A 16,486-nucleotide genomic window follows, 5' to 3' on the forward strand; every position below is an offset into this window, starting at 1 on the left:
TTCCTCCTGCGAGGATCTAGTTCACTTCAACGTGAAAAAACCTGCCAGATCTGTTAGCAGCGGCTGACCCTGCGAAAGAGCCAGGCCAGCCCCAGGGACAGACGGTCAGTTTCTGAATTTAACTGCGTGACCCCACAGGAGCTGAGTTTAAAATCTGCTTTAAAAAGGGCGCAAAATCACAGCTCTCAAAACCTGCCCCCTCCCCCGCCAGCGGGCATAGGGGCGCCAGCGGACCGCCCCGGTGGGTCATGCGGGCTGCGCTGTCGCCTCCCCCGCGCCCCACGTGGAGAGGGCAGGTAGGAGAGCGCAGGGCGGGCCGCCGAGGGAGACGCGAGCGGCCGGAGGAGGATGGAGGAGCCGGGCCCGGGGCCCGGGGAGCCGGCGCTGCAGGAGCTGCAGGCGCTGGTGGAGCTGGTCGGGGGGAAGCCGCAGGTGCTGCTGGCCGGGGAGGCGCTGGAGGGGGGCGAGACCCGGGCGCTGCTGGGGGCGTTCGCCCGGGAGCTCTTCGGGGAGCCGCCGGGGGCGCCGGCCGGCGTCGGGGCGAAGCCGCGGGCGGCGCCCCAGGTCCGGGTGAGCCTGGGCCCGGGCGGCGCCGGCCGGGAGATCCGCGCCCCGCTCGTCTTCCTGCTGTGCCGGGCCGGCTCCCTGCGGCCGCGGCGCGCCCGGGCCCGGCTGCGGGAGATCGCGCGGGACCTGCGGAGCCGCCTGCCCCGGGCCCCGCCGGCCGCCCTGGTGGGGGTGCTCGTGCAGCCGGGGCCCGGCCAGGAGGAGGCGGAGGCGCGGCGGCTGCTGGAGACGCTGCTCCGCGAGGTCTTCCCGGGGCTGCAGGACACGGTGCAGGCGGCCGCCTACGGCCCGGGCCGCCCGGACGGGGCGCTGGAGGCGCGCGGAGCCGCCTGCCGGGCGCTGCGAGCGGCCCTGGAGCACCGAGCAGGTACGGCCAGGGGGGCGGTGCGCGGGGCTAGGGGGGAGCTCAGGTCTGGGGGGGGCGGTGCGCGGGGCTAGGGGGGAGCTCAGGTCTGGGGGGGGCGGTGCGCGGGGGTAAGGGGGGAGCTCAGGTCGGGGGGGGCGGTGCGCGGGGCTAGGGGGGAGCTCAGGTCTGGGGGGGCGGTGCGCGGGGCTAGGGGGGAGCTCAGGTCTGGGGGGGCGGTGCGCGGGGCTAGGGGGAGAGCTCAGGTCTGGGGGGGGCGGTGCGCGGGGCTAGGGGATTGCTCAGGTCTGGGGGGGCGGTGCGCGGGGCTAGGGGGAGCTCAGGTCTGGGGGGGCGGTGCGCGGGGCTAGGGGGGAGCTCAGGTCTGGGGGGGGAGCTCAGGTCTGGGGGGGGCGGTGCGCGGGGCTAGGGGGAGAGCTCAGGTCTGGGGGGGGAGCTCAGGTCTGGGGGGGGCGGTGCGCGGGGCTAGGGGGAGAGCTCAGGTCTGGGGGGGCGGTGCGCGGGGCTAGGGGGGAGCTCAGGTCTGGGGGGGCGGTGCGCGGGGCTAGGGGGAGAGCTCAGGTCTGGGGGGGCGGTGCGCGGGGCTAGGGGGAGAGCTCAGGTCTGGGGGGGCGGTGCGCGGGGCTAGGGGAGAGCTCAGGTCTGGGGGGGCGGTGCGCGGGACTAGGGGGGAGCTCAGGTCTGGGGGGGGCGGTGCGCGGGGCTAGGGGGGAGCTCAGGTCTGGGGGGGCGGTGCGTGGGGCTAGGGGGAGAGCTCAGGTCTGGGGGGGCGGTGCGCGGGACTGGGGGAGCTCAGGTCTGGGGGGGGCGGTGCGCGGGGCTAGGGGATTGCTCAGGTCTGGGGGGGCGGTGCGCGGGGCTAGGGGAGAGCTCAGCTCTGGGGGGGAGCTCAGGTCTGGGGGGGCGGTGCGTGGGGCTAGGGGGAGAGCTCAGGTCTGGGGGGGCGGTGCGCGGGGCTAGGGGGGAGCTCAGGTCTGGGGGGGGCGGTGCGCGGGGCTAGGGGATTGCTCAGGTCTGGGGGGGCGGTGCGCGGGGCTAGGGGGGAGCTCAGGTCGGGGGGGGCGGTGCGCGGGGCTAGGGGGGAGCTCAGGTCGGGGGGGGCGGTGCGCGGGGCTAGGGGGGAGCTCAGGTCGGGGGGGGCGGTGCGCGGGGCTAGGGGGGAGCTCAGGTCGGGGGGGGCGGTGCGCGGGGCTAGGGGGGAGCTCAGGTCGGGGGGGGCGGTGCGCGGGGCTAGGGGGGAGCTCAGGTCGGGGGGCGGTGCGCGGGGCTAGGGGGAGAGCTCAGGTCTGGGGGGGGAGCTCAGGTCTGGGGGGGGCGGTGCGCGGGGCTAGGGGGAGAGCTCAGGTCTGGGGGGGCGGTGCGCGGGGCTAGGGGGGAGCTCAGGTCTGGGGGGGCGGTGCGCGGGGCTAGGGGGAGAGCTCAGGTCTGGGGGGGCGGTGCGCGGGGCTAGGGGGGAGCTCAGGTCTGGGGGGGCGGTGCGCGGGGCTAGGGGGAGAGCTCAGGTCTGGGGGGGCGGTGCGCGGGGCTAGGGGGAGAGCTCAGGTCTGGGGGGGCGGTGCGCGGGGCTAGGGGAGAGCTCAGGTCTGGGGGGGCGGTGCGCGGGACTAGGGGGGAGCTCAGGTCTGGGGGGGGCGGTGCGCGGGGCTAGGGGGGAGCTCAGGTCTGGGGGGGCGGTGCGTGGGGCTAGGGGGAGAGCTCAGGTCTGGGGGGGCGGTGCGCGGGACTGGGGGGAGCTCAGGTCTGGGGGGGGCGGTGCGCGGGGCTAGGGGATTGCTCAGGTCTGGGGGGGCGGTGCGCGGGGCTAGGGGAGAGCTCAGCTCTGGGGGGGAGCTCAGGTCTGGGGGGGCGGTGCGTGGGGCTAGGGGGAGAGCTCAGGTCTGGGGGGGCGGTGCGCGGGGCTAGGGGGGAGCTCAGGTCTGGGGGGGGCGGTGCGCGGGGCTAGGGGATTGCTCAGGTCTGGGGGGGCGGTGCGCGGGGCTAGGGGGGAGCTCAGGTCGGGGGGGGCGGTGCGCGGGGCTAGGGGGGAGCTCAGGTCGGGGGGGGCGGTGCGCGGGGCTAGGGGGGAGCTCAGGTCGGGGGGGGCGGTGCGCGGGGCTAGGGGGGAGCTCAGGTCGGGGGGGGCGGTGCGCGGGGCTAGGGGGGAGCTCAGGTCGGGGGGCGGTGCGCGGGGCTAGGGGGAGAGCTCAGGTCTGGGGGGGGAGCTCAGGTCTGGGGGGGGCGGTGCGCGGGGCTAGGGGGAGAGCTCAGGTCTGGGGGGGCGGTGCGCGGGGCTAGGGGGGAGCTCAGGTCTGGGGGGGCGGTGCGCGGGGCTAGGGGGAGAGCTCAGGTCTGGGGGGGCGGTGCGCGGGGCTAGGGGGAGAGCTCAGGTCTGGGGGGGCGGTGCGCGGGGCTAGGGGGAGAGCTCAGGTCTGGGGGGGGCGGTGCGCGGGGCTAGGGGGGAGCTCAGGTCGGGGGGGGCGGTGCGCGGGGCTAGGGGGAGCTCAGGTCTGGGGGGGGCGGTGCGCGGGTCTAGGGGGGAGCTCAGGTCTGGGGGGGCGGTGCGCGGGGCTAGGGGGGAGCTCAGGTCTGGGGGGGCGGTGCGCGGGGCTAGGGGATTGCTCAGGTCTGGGGGGGCGGTGCGCGGGGCTAGGGGATTGCTCAGGTCTGGGGGGGCGGTGCGCGGGGCTAGGGGATTGCTCAGGTCTGGGGGGGCGGTGCGCGGGGCTAGGGGATTGCTCAGGTCTGGGGGGGCGGTGCGCGGGGCTAGGGGGGAGCTCAGGTCTGGGGGGGCGGTGCGCGGGGCTAGGGGGAGAGCTCAGGTCTGGGGGGGGCGGTGCGCGGGGCTAGGGGATTGCTCAGGTCTGGGGGGGCGGTGCGCGGGGCTAGGGGGAGCTCAGGTCTGGGAGGGGCCGTGCGCGGGGCTAGGGGGGAGCTCAGGTCTGGGGGGGCGGTGCGCGGGGCTAGGGGGAGAGCTCAGGTCTGGGGGGGGCGGTGCGCGGGGCTAGGGGGAGAGCTCAGGTCTGGGGGGGGCGGTGCGCGGGGCTAGGGGGGAGCTCAGGTCTGGGGGGGGCGGTGCGCGGGGCTAGGGGGGAGCTCAGGTCTGGGGGGGGCGGTGCGCGGGGCTAGGGGGAGAGCTCAGGTCTGGGGGGTATCTCCGGCTGTCACTTGTCTCCCCCCCCCCCCCCCCCCCAGCGGAGCCCCATTCCCCCGTCTCATCTGTGTGCGGCCTGGCTGGCAGCCACGCTCCGAGCCTGCCTGTGTCCCCGCCAGCGCTCAGCCCTGAGTCCCTGCAAGCCGCAGGCTGGAGCCGCCTCCTACTGGAAAGCGGTGGGTCTTGCTGGCTCCCCCAGTGCCTACGTGGATGGTGTAAGGAAGCAACAGCCCAGAGAGTGGCAAGGGGAGAGTGGCTCTCTGGGGCATTCGCTTGGGGCTGGCTCAGAAGACCACAGAGTCCTGCGCCTCTGCTTTACCCAGAAGGTTTCTGGAGCCAGTGCTGTGTGGCCGAATGGGGTCCCAGCGCAAGACAGGACAACAGGCGAAATATAGGGGTTGAACCTCTTTAGTCCGGCACCCTCGGGCCTGGTGCCGAACCCGGGAGATCAATATTGTCTAGCAGCATTGCCAACACTGCCACCGTTTAATGGGATGTTAGAAGACATGGAAGGGTGAATTAGAGCTAAATAACAGCACAGAACACTGAGAGCCAGGACTTCTGGCTGTAAACGAATTATATGGGACCGCGGGAAGCTTGGCGACACCTGTGATAAGTGGACATCCAGCTAACTAAAATCATGCTGGACCATGGAGGTTGCCAGACCACAGAATGCTGGACTAGAGAGGTTCAACGTGTATTTCAATAATTCAGAGCTTACCTAGGGCATGCACCCAGGAGTTCAAAGAAGAAATACTAGTGTGTTAACCTGTTTTTCCTGAGAATGATATTGCTCTACGTTCACTGGCGCTTAAAAGGGGGAACAATCGTTTTGAAAAATTATTTTATTGGGGGATTGGTTTTGTTAGTCAAAAGGAATATTGATCACATTGTGTAGTTTAAAGTTGCATAAGATTGACTTAGTCAGGAGAGTGTCCACTGAAGTGGCTGATAACATATGTTGCCAGGAGATAAGGTTTGATTGGCGGGTAAGATATTGCATGTCCTAGGATTTGAGGCTACCTGATTGTTGCAATAGTCTGCTTGTCACATGAATCTGTGTGAGATTAAGACTACCCTTGTCTAATACCCTAGTATTTTAGGGTACGGCTACACAGCAGGGCTAATGTCATCAATTGCATAGCTGAAGTCAAAATAGCTTAATTTGGCTTTTGGCGCTGTCTATGCAGCAGGATGTCGAAGGAAGAACACTTTTCCTCCGACTTCCCTTACTCCTCATGAAATGGTGTTACAGGAGTCGGAGTAAGAAATCCAACAGCTCAATGTTATTTCGAAATAAAGGCTTGTAGTGTAGATGTGCACTATGGAATAATGCTGCTGTGTAGATATTCTCTTACAGTAATAGATCAAGATCTACAAGTCACTCGCTTTAGGCTGCACTATTCTTTTTGTTATGCAGATTCTATGACGTTGTTAAGTACAGTGCAAAATTCTCTGCTCCCAACAGATCTCCTTGGGAGTGGGGAGAGCGACTTGTTTAATAGGAAGCAATAATAAAAGTGTACCGGCCAGAGGCCCAGCTGCAGGATGTGAGGTTTCTGCCTGCCTTCTCTCTTCCTTTACATTTTAGTTCTCACAGCTGCTGTGTGTGTGTTAGGGATGTTACATTGCGTTTAGTCAATGGAATTTTCATTGACTACTTGATTAGTTGATAAGGAGGGAAATTGCAGAGGCTGGGAGCTAACCCCGCTGCGACTTTGCCTTTTAAATGTAGTAAAAACTGCCCCTAGTAATTTTTGTGTGTGTGTGTGTACACAAGCAAATCCATGTCCGCTTCCTTGCTGTGTCTCCTGAGGCTGCCAATAGTCCTCTCACTGAAGCAAACCCAAAACCCATCCAAACCCAACTGTCAGTGAAAACTATTAAGGATGCTCTTGGCAGCAAGAAAGTGCAGGCACGCGGGCAAACCTTACTTTGGATGTTTCCAGACGAGGTAAGAATTCTCATTGGGTGAGAAATGGATTTCCGGGTGCCATTTATTGATTTCTTATGGGGAATTCTGCATAGAGGCCCAAATTTCTTACACCCCAAGGCTGAGAAGCAAGAGGCACCACTGTCTGCCAGCAGGGAACAGCCAAAGTGACCCCGAATAATGCCAGCAAGGAATGAGAGAGTCCCATTTCTTGCTGATAGCACCATGATCTCCCCGTGCCCTTGTATTTCAAGGTGGGGAGGAGCGAGAGAAGCGGAGACTCCCCTCCATCCTGCAGTGCATCCCCTGGGGCAGGAGGAGCCGGAGAAGAGGCAGTTCGGCGAAAGCTGCCAACAACATTCACGAGGGTAAGCTCAGCTCCCTCGAGGTGCTGGTGTTCTCCATGTGTCCCGCAGTTGGCTCCTAGCCAGGACAGTGTATCTTATGACATGCGGCAACCGTGTTTTTTTCCCCCAGTGTTCCCAGGCCTTTCCAGTCTGAGTGATCGATCAGGAGAAGACTTGGAATCCGAGTCTCCCCTATGATGACGTAGAGAGCTCTCACTAAGCCACAAGGTCTGGCCTATGGTCTTTTTCGAGTGAAAACCTTGCAGGCTCTGCTTCCCAAGCTTAATGTGGCTGGCTTCCTTAGGCCAGGTCTGCACCAGACTTGGAAGGTCAGCTTAAAATATGCAACTCCAGCTTCTCCAGGAGCAGAAGTGCCAGCACCAATGGGGGTGCCCTCTGAGTTTGATTTAGTAGGTCTTTGCTAGACCTGCTAAATCAAACTACAGAATATCGATTGCGACAGCAACACTTTTCCCGGTAGTGAAGATCTGACCTTAGAGAGATCATCTTTTCAGTCTATATGGGCTGATGCATCAGTACTTATCGCCTCTGGAAGGTATCTCTGGCTCCGGTGGCAGCACATATAACACCATAGGCACAGCTGGCCCCACGACATCCAAAGACTGGGAGACACTCTCCATAGCATGTTGACTGGGATGTTTCTTTTAGCGTTGTCTTTCCCCAGTGTTTTAGGAGCACGCCACTGAGTCCCTTTCTCTAGCTGTGCTTGCTGCAGTAGCCTGCAGGCAGCATTGGTTGTAAGTGGCAATGGAGTAGCAATGCATTTGCCAGAACATATTTCCATTAGAAATTGCTCTCTGCGCTACAGCAGTTGCACAGCCATTGGCATCTGCAAAGTGCTGTCTGGCCATGACCTAATCCAGCTCAGAACCCAGGCATGCACCCAGGAGTGGCCTGAGGCCGGCTGCGGCAGCTGGCACCCTCGGCAGAAGGCGTGATTGGCGCCCCTGCCTGCTTGGCCATCAATGGCTGTGGCATAATCACGGGGTGCCCCGTGACATCATCATCAGGCGCCTGGGCCAGCGGCGCCCTAGGCAACTGCCTAGTCTGCCTAGGCTCACGGGCCGCCCCTGCATGCACCAGCTGTGTGACAGACCCAGGGGAGCTGGCTACAGGAGTTAAGTGGCGGGCAGACATACTGGGAGTGGGGTGAATGGTGTTCTATTGCCTGAATAAACTGCCAGAGACTGTGGCCACGTAATCAGGCAGGCACCTGAGGCTAATGAAGAGCTTGCCTCAAGCAGCAGGCTAATCAGGCACTTGCAGCCAAGTAAGGCCTGTGGTGCTACTTTAAAAGGTTTCCTCTCACGTAAGGGTGGGGGAAGGAGAAAAGGGAAGGACTGAGAGGAGGATGTGTGTGGCTGGAGAGCTGGGGACTGCAAGAAGGAAAGAGTGTTTTGTGCTGAAGCAGGAAAGAGTCCTGCAGGTACCAGGGAGACGGTACGAGGAAAGTGTCTGGTGAAGTGGTCTAGGGAAAAAATACTGACAGTTGCTGCTACCGTGGCTCTCTGGGCTGGATCCTGGAGTAGTGGGCGGGCCCAGGTTTCCCCCAGCCCTCCCCACGCCGCTAAAACTCTGTTCCTGGAAAGGGAGGCCAGGAATACGGAGGGGTCCCCCCGCCAACCCTTGGACTTTGCCACTGATGAGGATGGCTCATGAAGCTGTGACCCTGGCCTCTAGAAAAGAGGAGAGCAGTGTGGGGGCAAACAACAACCACCTGGCAGCACAGGGCTCGTGGGGCATGGCCGGAGCTTTGCCACACCTGCTTTACCTGCACCTGGCCCACGCACTCTTCTGAGCTCGCATCCACTTGCTTCTGCCTCTCGCTGTCTCACCACCGGGAATGTTCCAGTTTTCTCCCGCTCGTGTACACTAGTTCAGCTGGTGCGCCTGACTCCTTACTCTCCCATCCCTGGTCCTTACTGCAGTAGCGGAGGGCGCTCTGTTGGTAGGCACAGTGCCAAAGGGATCCTTTCGCTGGTGTAGATTAGTTTGTTCACAGAAGTGGTGTAAACTGCGTTGGATAAAGAAGTCTCTTGTCAGTATAAGCTGCATCTCCACTAGGAAAGTTGGCTGGTATAACTAAGCTACTGTCTAGCCAAGGCTGGACACAACTTAGCCCTGTTTCTAAGTAATGACTTAGAGCCCGACTCTAGATTCCTCTTGAGGGTTTCTGGAAATGCAGTGTCAAGTATTGTTCCACAATTCTTGCATTTCCCAGCAGCGATCCCCTTTCAGCAGGGGCACCATTGGCCAGAAGCCACAGACTGGTTCGGGAGGAGTCCTGAATGGTACCCCTTTTTCACAAGATGCCAGTTTTTTCCCTTGCTCATTTCCAAACTGATCCACGCCCAATGGTGGAGGACACTCCATAGGGACGCCCCTCTCGTTATAATAATTCGTTATGTGTCAGTGGTACAAGTGAGGACTTCAGATGAAACAGGAGCCTATGTAGGCAAATCACTGACATGTTAAACTTTGGTACAAAAAGGGTATTTTCTTCTTTGAAAACTGTAGTGGTACAGGCTGAACCTCTCTGGTCCGGTAACATCAATGGTCCAACATGATTTTAGTTAGCCGATGTCCACTTATCACGGGTGTGGCCAAGTTTCCTGTGGTCCCATAAAGTTTGTTTACCGCCATCAGGTCTGGCTCTCAGGGTGTGTCTAAACTACATGGCTCCATCGATGGAGCCATGTAGATTAGGCTGATCAGCAAAGGGAAATGAAGCCGCAATTTAAATAATCGCGGCTTCATTTAAATTTACATGGCTGCCGTGCTGAGCTGACAAACCACTGATCAGCTGTTTGTCGGATCAGCGAGCTAGTCTGGATGCTCCCGCGCCGACCTGAAAGCCCTTTATCGACCTCCCCGTTATGCCTCATAGGATCAGCTGTTTGTTGGCTCAGCGCGGCAGCCATGTAAATTTAAATGAAGCCACAATTATTTAAATCGCGGCTTCATTTCCCTTTGCCAAACTAACAAATCTACATGGCTCCATTGAAGGAGCCATGTAGTTTAGACGTACCCCCAGTGTTCTGTGTTGTTATTTAGCTCTAAATTACCCTGAATGTCTCCTAAGGGCCCTAAGAGTTTCATCTGAAGAAGTGGGTTGTACTCACAAAAGCTCATGATACCACTACATGTTTTGTTGGTCTTTATGGTGCTGCTAGACTATTTATTGTTTTTCCAGTTACAGACTAACTTGGCTACCCTTCTGTAGCTCCTAAGAGCCCGGTAAGCAGTGGAAGGGTTGGTAATGCTGCTAGACAATATTGACCTCCCATAGTTCAGCAAATTCTCTGGTTCGGTGTCGGTCAGGTCCCCAGGGTGCTGGACTAGAGAGGTTCAACCTGTAAAACATCTGGTCCAATAAATATTCACGGCCCCAATCCGGTCGTTAGTTTCAATCAGATGGACCCTCCTGCCTGTGTGGACTCTAGTGAAAGTCAATGGGTATGGGGGTTGTCTGTGTGGATCCAATTCCAGGATTGGGACCGAGAGCACTTACCCGCATGCTGGTGAGGTGAGCCACCTTCTGGTGTTAGTTTAAAATTCTGTACGTTGCCGGAATGTCCAGTTTATGATATCACGTTGGAGCTGATTATTAAAACAGTCTTAAATTATGGTGGATTTATTGCTTGATCTTTAATTATAAGAATTTTAATCAACATTTGCATAAAATGAGTGCTGGAAACTGGGTCTCCTGTATGCCTCTTTCTTGCTGACCTTGCTCTGTCTGCCTGTCCCTCTCCTCGCAGGTGGCCTGCAGGACCCCGATGAGGGTGTGGCCCTGACGAGCATGTCACCTAACGGAAACTGTGAAGAAGCTGGCGGCGACACGGATCCTTAGAGCAGCTGGATGGCGCCATGGAACCACGCCGCGGATCTCTTGCAGCACGAGGACGACAGGATGAGTTCACCCAGGCCGTTTCCTGGAAAGGCACATGGAAGCCATCACACAGCTGTTGGGGAAAGCTGCTACACAGTGTCGGATCCCTAACTTCCCACTCCCCACTATGGCTGCAGCCAAACCCATAGGAAAGCCCTGTTCTACCACATGGTAGAGTCAGTTGGTAGATGCACAAATGGACTGTGGACCTGTAAGAAATCCCATTGGAGGCATTTCACCGGGGGAGGGGGAGAGGCAGTGCAAGAAAGCTCAGCTGCCGGAATAGGGTGTTTCATTTGAAAAACAAAATTCCCTTCCGAGAGGCCTTCTGCGTTTCTTTGCTGCCTTGTCCTCAGACTTTGTTGCTGTTCCAGAACTCCAGAGAAGGGCCTCGGCAGACCTTCCATTTTTTGTTATGGTTTCCCCTTTAGCAAGAACAGACGAAGGCGGGGAGGGGGAAGAAAGTGCTAGAACAGCGGTGGGAGCCCTGTGGGGCTGCTCATCTGCGTGGCCTGGTGAGTTGAAACGGACCAAATGGAGTTATGTGAAGAAAGGCCGTACGGGCGACTGTTGCGCCGTACAACTCGCGTGCACGATGCAGACGTGACTGACAATTATGTCTGTAGGAGAGGGGTCAGCAAGCAATGCATTCCTTCTGGGTAGCGCTGGGGTTTACAGGTCGCATTGGGGGCATTGTAGCAGTTCCGTGTTGTGACGGGGGGTGACGGATATCTCTCCCTCTCCAACTTCTCAATGGTGGGATTCCAACAACCATGCATCTCTCAAGCCCCAAGACAACCCCATCCATTTATCTCTCTTAAAGAAGTGACTTAATATATTGGTTTTAGGCAATAAAATCTCTCTCTATTTAACAGTTTTCGAAGATATATTTTAACCTGCCTGACAGCCAATTGTTTGTGAGGGATTTATTTACACGGAGAATTAATGGGATACTGGGGATGTCCAGATACAACATACATTATGATGACTCCTTTTTTTTCCCAGCATGTGTTTCCAAGTTTAAGTGTGGCTTGGTGTTCCTTTCTCTCTGTTGCCGGTTTTCATCTGGATCAGGCTGTTGGCAGGACTGTCGCTCCTCAGTTATGTCTCCTCTCGCTGTCCTCCAGCCTTGCTGTGAGGCTCTTACGCTACAGTCATTTTTGTCTTCCTTTTTTTTTTCTTTTTTTTTTCCCAGCTGCTGTTTGTTCTTTGGTTGGCAGAGGAGCTGCGAAGAGCTGAGCACAGTGTGATCCTAGCCAATCCAAATGCTTGATCAATTGAAGATTGATTGTGTTCCTTCTGAGAGCGATGTGCCTTGGACAGTCCTTATCTGTTGTGTATAGTAGGGGGCAAGCAGTCAGTACAACCAGGTTCTTTACCCAGCTGTGACCATGGACAAATACCTAATTTCTCTGTGCTTCAATTTCCTCAACTGTAAAATGGGGGGGAAAGGGGGTTGATATTTACCAACCTCACATAGGAGCGATAAGGCCTCATTAATATCTGAGAAGTGCTGTGAGCTCTGTGGAGGTGTCAGAGAAAGGCAAAGGGCCGCAGGAAGACAGGAGCATACTGCAATCCATACAATACCCTGTTCCCTTTCTGAAGTCTCCCAGTGATGTTTCTGCTTTGAGAGCCATATCTGAGGCGATTCCGAGGTGGCTAAGCAGTGGGAAAGAGCATTAAGTGTCAGGGAGAGTGACAGAGTAGCTGGGTAAGTGGAGAAATGTTTCCTCCGGTCCGTGACAGCCTGGTGTTGGAAGAAATTGTTTGGAATGTTGGGTTGTAATTCCAGTCCCTTGAAAATTTTGCTGCTGAGTGTCTTTGTGGCTCGTGACTAAGGCCTTGTCCTTGCGTGCGTGTTGGTTTGGTATAACTGAAGGTGTGAATTTACGCTTTTGGTTATCCCAGTATAACTCTCTCTGTGGACATTCTAATTCTGGTATGACTGTGCCTTCTTTTAAACAAACCCTTTTCCGAGTGATAAGTTTGTTTAAGCTGAACTGAAAAAAGCCACTTACAGAATCATAGGACTGGAAGGACATGTCTACACTAGGGAGTTATTTCAAAATAACTCCCCCTTATTTTGAAATAACAAGGCGAACGTCCACACGACCAAGCCTGTTGTTTTGAAATAGGGGGCTGGTTATTTTGAAATAACTCCTGCTTGTGAAGAGGAATAAGCTTATTTTGAAATAGTTAGTTATTTTGGGAGTTATTTCAAAACAACTTATTTCAAAATAACCTGGCAGTGTGGACATAGCTGAAGGAACCTCAAGGGGTCATTTAGTCCCATCCCCTGCTCTCGTGGCAGGACTAAGCATTATCCTAGACCATCCCTGACAGCTTTTTGTCTAGCCTGCTATGAAAAATCTCCAGAGACAGAGATTCTTTGATCTCCCTAGGCAATCTTATTCCACTGTCTAACCACCATGACAGCTGGGAAGTTTTTTTTTCTTAATGTCCATCCTAAATCTCCTTGCTGCAATTTAAGCCCATTGCTTCTTGGCTTATCCTCAGAGGTCAAGGAGAACAATTTTTCTCCCTCTTGTAACAATCTTTTACTTAACCAGTTATCCTGTCCACTTTCAGGCTGTGTCTACACTGCAAAGAAAAGTTGGAAAAAGATATGCAAATTGTGAACTGAAATTTGTGTATCTTTTTCCGTTTTTCTTCCGAAAGAGTCTTTTCCAACATTTGGCCCGTCTACACGGGACCAAATGTTGGAAAAAAAAACCCTCTTTCGGAACATCCCTTCTTCCTTGTACAAAGAGGTTTACAGGGATGCCAAAAAAAGTGTCAGCTTTTCCGATTTTTTGTTTGTTTGTTTTGGAAAAGTAGACCTGTTCTTTGGACGCAGCAGAGGTTTTCTGGGAGACCTCTGGTATCCTGGAAAAACTCTGTAGTCTAGACATGTACCCTCAGTCTCCTCCTTTCTAAACAAAACAGGCCCAGTTGTTTCAGTCTTCTCTCATAGCTCATGTTTTCTAGACCTTTCATCATTTTTGTTGCTATTCTTTGGACTTTTCCTGTTCGTCCAAATCTTTCATGGTATGCGGTGCCCAGAACTGGATATAGTACTCCAGTTGAGGCCTAATCAGCGTGGAATAGAGAGGATTCCTTCTTGTTTTGTTTACAACACTCCTGTTACTATTACTCAGAATTATGTTCACTTTTTTTTTTTTGCAAGTGTCACACCGACTCATATTTAGCTTGTGATCCACTGTGACCCCCTAGATCCCTTTCTGAAGTACTTTTTTCCCTAGGCAATCATTTCCCATTTTGTGTAGTGTGCGATTGGTTGTTTCTTCCTAAGTGGAGCACTTTGCATTTCTCCTTACTGAATTTCATTTTATTTACCTCAAACCCCTTCATTAGTTTGTCCAGATAATTTTGAATTTTAACTCTATCCTCTGAAGCACTTGCAACTCCTCCCAGCTTGGTATTGTCATCAGACTTTATAAATGGTACTTGGTCCTGCCGTGAGGGCAGGTGACTGGACTCGATGACCTCTCAAGGTCCCTTCCAGTTCTGTGAGATAGGTATATCTTCATATATAAATGTGTGCTCTCTAGGCCGTTATCTAAATTATTGATGCAGATATTGAACAGAACCGGACCCAGAACTGATCCCAGCAGGACCCTGCTTGTTATGCCCTTCCAGGATGACTGTGAAGTATTGATAATTACTCTCTGAGAAGGGTTTTCCAACCAGTTTTGCACCATTCTTATAGTAGCACCATCTAGGTTGCATTTCCCTAGTTTGTTCTGAGAGAGTAATTCATACTGTATCAAATGCCTTGCTACAGTCAAGCTATCTACTGCTCCCCCCCCCCCCGTCTACAAAGTTTCTTACCCAGTTGCTTATTTTAGTATGTGTGTCCACACTGGGAGTTATACTTGTGTAAAACTTTCATGTGTAGACAAGGCCTTAGAGTGACCCTAGGAGGTAGATAATACAATAAGGTAGAATCTCAGAGTTATGAACTGACTGATCACCCTAATCTGGAACTGGAAATATACAATCAGGCAGTAGCAGAGACAAAACAAGCCAGGAAATCCCTGATACAACACATTGATTTGACCAGGTGAGAGAACTTTCTGTGTGTTTCATTTAAATGCCTAAAAGCAGCATTTTTCTTCTGCACAGGAAAGTTTCAAACCTGTATTAAATCAATAGCCAGCTGTGAACTTTTGAAAGAAGAACCATAAAGTTTTGTTCTTACCGTTAACGAATATTTCAGAGTTACGAACCTCCGTTCCTGAGGTGCTCATAACTCTGAGGTTCTACTTCAGTGGCATGGCATGTAAGAAAGTAGATAGAGGGGACCAGCACCGTCTTGCTTCCAGACCACAGGGTACTCTGTAGGTAAAACATGCTTTGAGGTTACAAGCAAGTTGAAAATGCAAATGTAATAATGTGATTTGGTCAAGTCATTGATTGTGGGTGGCTGAGAAGCAGTTGTTAGCTCAGTTGGTGGAAACGAATGCAGGCTAATGCTTGGTGTCTTGCACAGCTCATCTTGGGAGCTTTGCAAGTAGCTAGAGGGCACGTTTACGCTAGAAAATGAATGTAAAGTTGACACACAGCCACTTCAGTAATTAAAGTGGCGGTTCATGTCTACACTTGCTCCTTCTGTCAGTGGTGCATGTACTCACCGAGACCACTTCCACTGTCTGAAGTGGGGCACTGGGGGACACGGACAGCTGGAGCCCAGTAGGCCTGGGATCCATACCTGCTTCCCACCTTCTCCCCAACTAGCAGCCAGAGTTGTCAGCCGGGCATGGGCTCACGCCCTACCGGCAACATAAGTAACACAATGTCTACATGGACACTGCATCTATAGTGACATATGCGCTACATCTTTCAAGAAGGTGGAGTTATGTTGCTGTAGATTGCCACTTACTTTGGCAGAAGAGCATCCTGGTGTACATGCTGAGCTAACGTAAGATGCCTTACGTTGACCATAACTGTAGTGTAGATTGGATCTGAATCTGTTACATATTTATGACCCCCTCTAATCTCTAAATTAAAAGCAGGTCACAAAGGCTGTGTCTATTGCAGCGTTATTTTGAAATAACAAAGTGCGTGTCTACACAGCAAGCCTGTTATTCCAAAATCATTTCGAAATAACGGGCTTCTTACTCCAATTTCTGTAACCCTAATTTAAGGAGGAATAAGGGAAGTCAAAGGAGGAGTGTTCTTCCTTCGATTCCCTGCTGTGTAGACAGAGCCTAAAGCTGAATTAAGCTATTTCGACTTTATCTATGCAATTAACGTAGCTGAAGTTGCGCATCTTCATCTGACTTTTGCCCACAATGTAGATGTATCCATAACAGTTAAACTTTTCATACTAATTTAGTCCCATAACAGCAGTGACATTTTATGTCAATCTTTGTAATCTGTTGAGGCCTCATGAATTAACCATTTAAAATATCCCTGTGGAGACCCACAAAATGTATACAGACTTGGGGGCCAAATTCTGCGCTGTTGCTCTAGATTTACACTTGTAATGACTTGACTGAAGTGAATGGAATCATTCTAGATGCATGTGGAAGTAAATGGGAGAATAGCTGGCCCCATGTATCTTCCACTGGACATTCGTCTACAGAAGGAAAGTGTCTTGAATTTTTTAAGAGCGTTAACTGACCTTTTATAGATGAAGCAGGTGTTTTATGTATTTAATTGGGAGACTAATTGTGGGACATTGTTACCTTGATGTAAGGAATAAATAAACAGATTTACAGTAAATTCTATATTCTAGATTGTTTTCTGCAGTTTTATTGCTGTCCATCAGAATGTTCCCTCCAATATCATTGATATGGACCCGACTTTGACTTTCAATTGATTTGATGTAAGCTAAGCTGGGGGAGATGGAAGTCCTTGTAAATCCTTTCTGCGCTGCAGAGAATAGTGAAACCTGTCTTTGTGGCAATCCATAGTGCCAGCCAAATTGGTCATCTTGTGCAGCACAGATGGACTTTAATTAGTGACTGAACAGTTGAACTGGGATACCTGGTACTGTTCATTTAGGAGCAGGGCCACTCTGCTGCCTTTTCCAATGTGGTTATAATTGCAGCACAAAGGTTTGTTTGTGTATGCTGCCACCATCAACTACATTGACTTAGGGGGTTGTGTCTTAAAATTATTTTTTAAAAATACTTTTCCTTCTGGGTCAGAATCTGCAGAAATTGACTCTGCTAGACCAGGGTCAGAACTTTTGTTCCAGATC

The 16,486-nt window shown here is 54.3% G+C and overlaps 1 protein-coding gene across 4 annotated transcripts; it reads left to right on the forward strand.

Annotated features, from left to right (window-relative positions):
• Positions 1 to 302: 302 nt before the first annotated feature.
• C10H2orf72 (chromosome 10 C2orf72 homolog) lies at positions 303 to 16,010 on the forward strand. Of its 4 annotated transcripts, XM_075938173.2 has the most exons (5): positions 303 to 934; positions 4,103 to 4,237; positions 6,249 to 6,362; positions 6,472 to 6,569; positions 10,124 to 16,010. In XM_075938173.2, the coding sequence occupies exons 1-4, from the start codon at positions 349 to 351 to the stop codon at positions 6,537 to 6,539; spliced, it is 903 nt and encodes a 300-aa protein (XP_075794288.2). In that variant the 5' UTR covers positions 303 to 348; the 3' UTR covers positions 6,540 to 6,569; positions 10,124 to 16,010. The 4 variants fall into 4 exon arrangements, with proteins under 4 accessions (XP_075794288.2, XP_075794287.2, XP_075794290.2 ...); XM_075938172.2 differs by lacking the exon at positions 6,472 to 6,569; XM_075938175.2 differs by lacking the exon at positions 4,103 to 4,237.
• Positions 16,011 to 16,486: the final 476 nt, after the last annotated feature.

The sequence above is a fragment of the Pelodiscus sinensis genome, chromosome 10, assembly GCF_052426305.1.
Source record: "Pelodiscus sinensis isolate ZL-2025 chromosome 10, ASM5242630v1, whole genome shotgun sequence".
Lineage (NCBI taxonomy): Eukaryota > Metazoa > Chordata > Testudines > Trionychidae > Pelodiscus > Pelodiscus sinensis.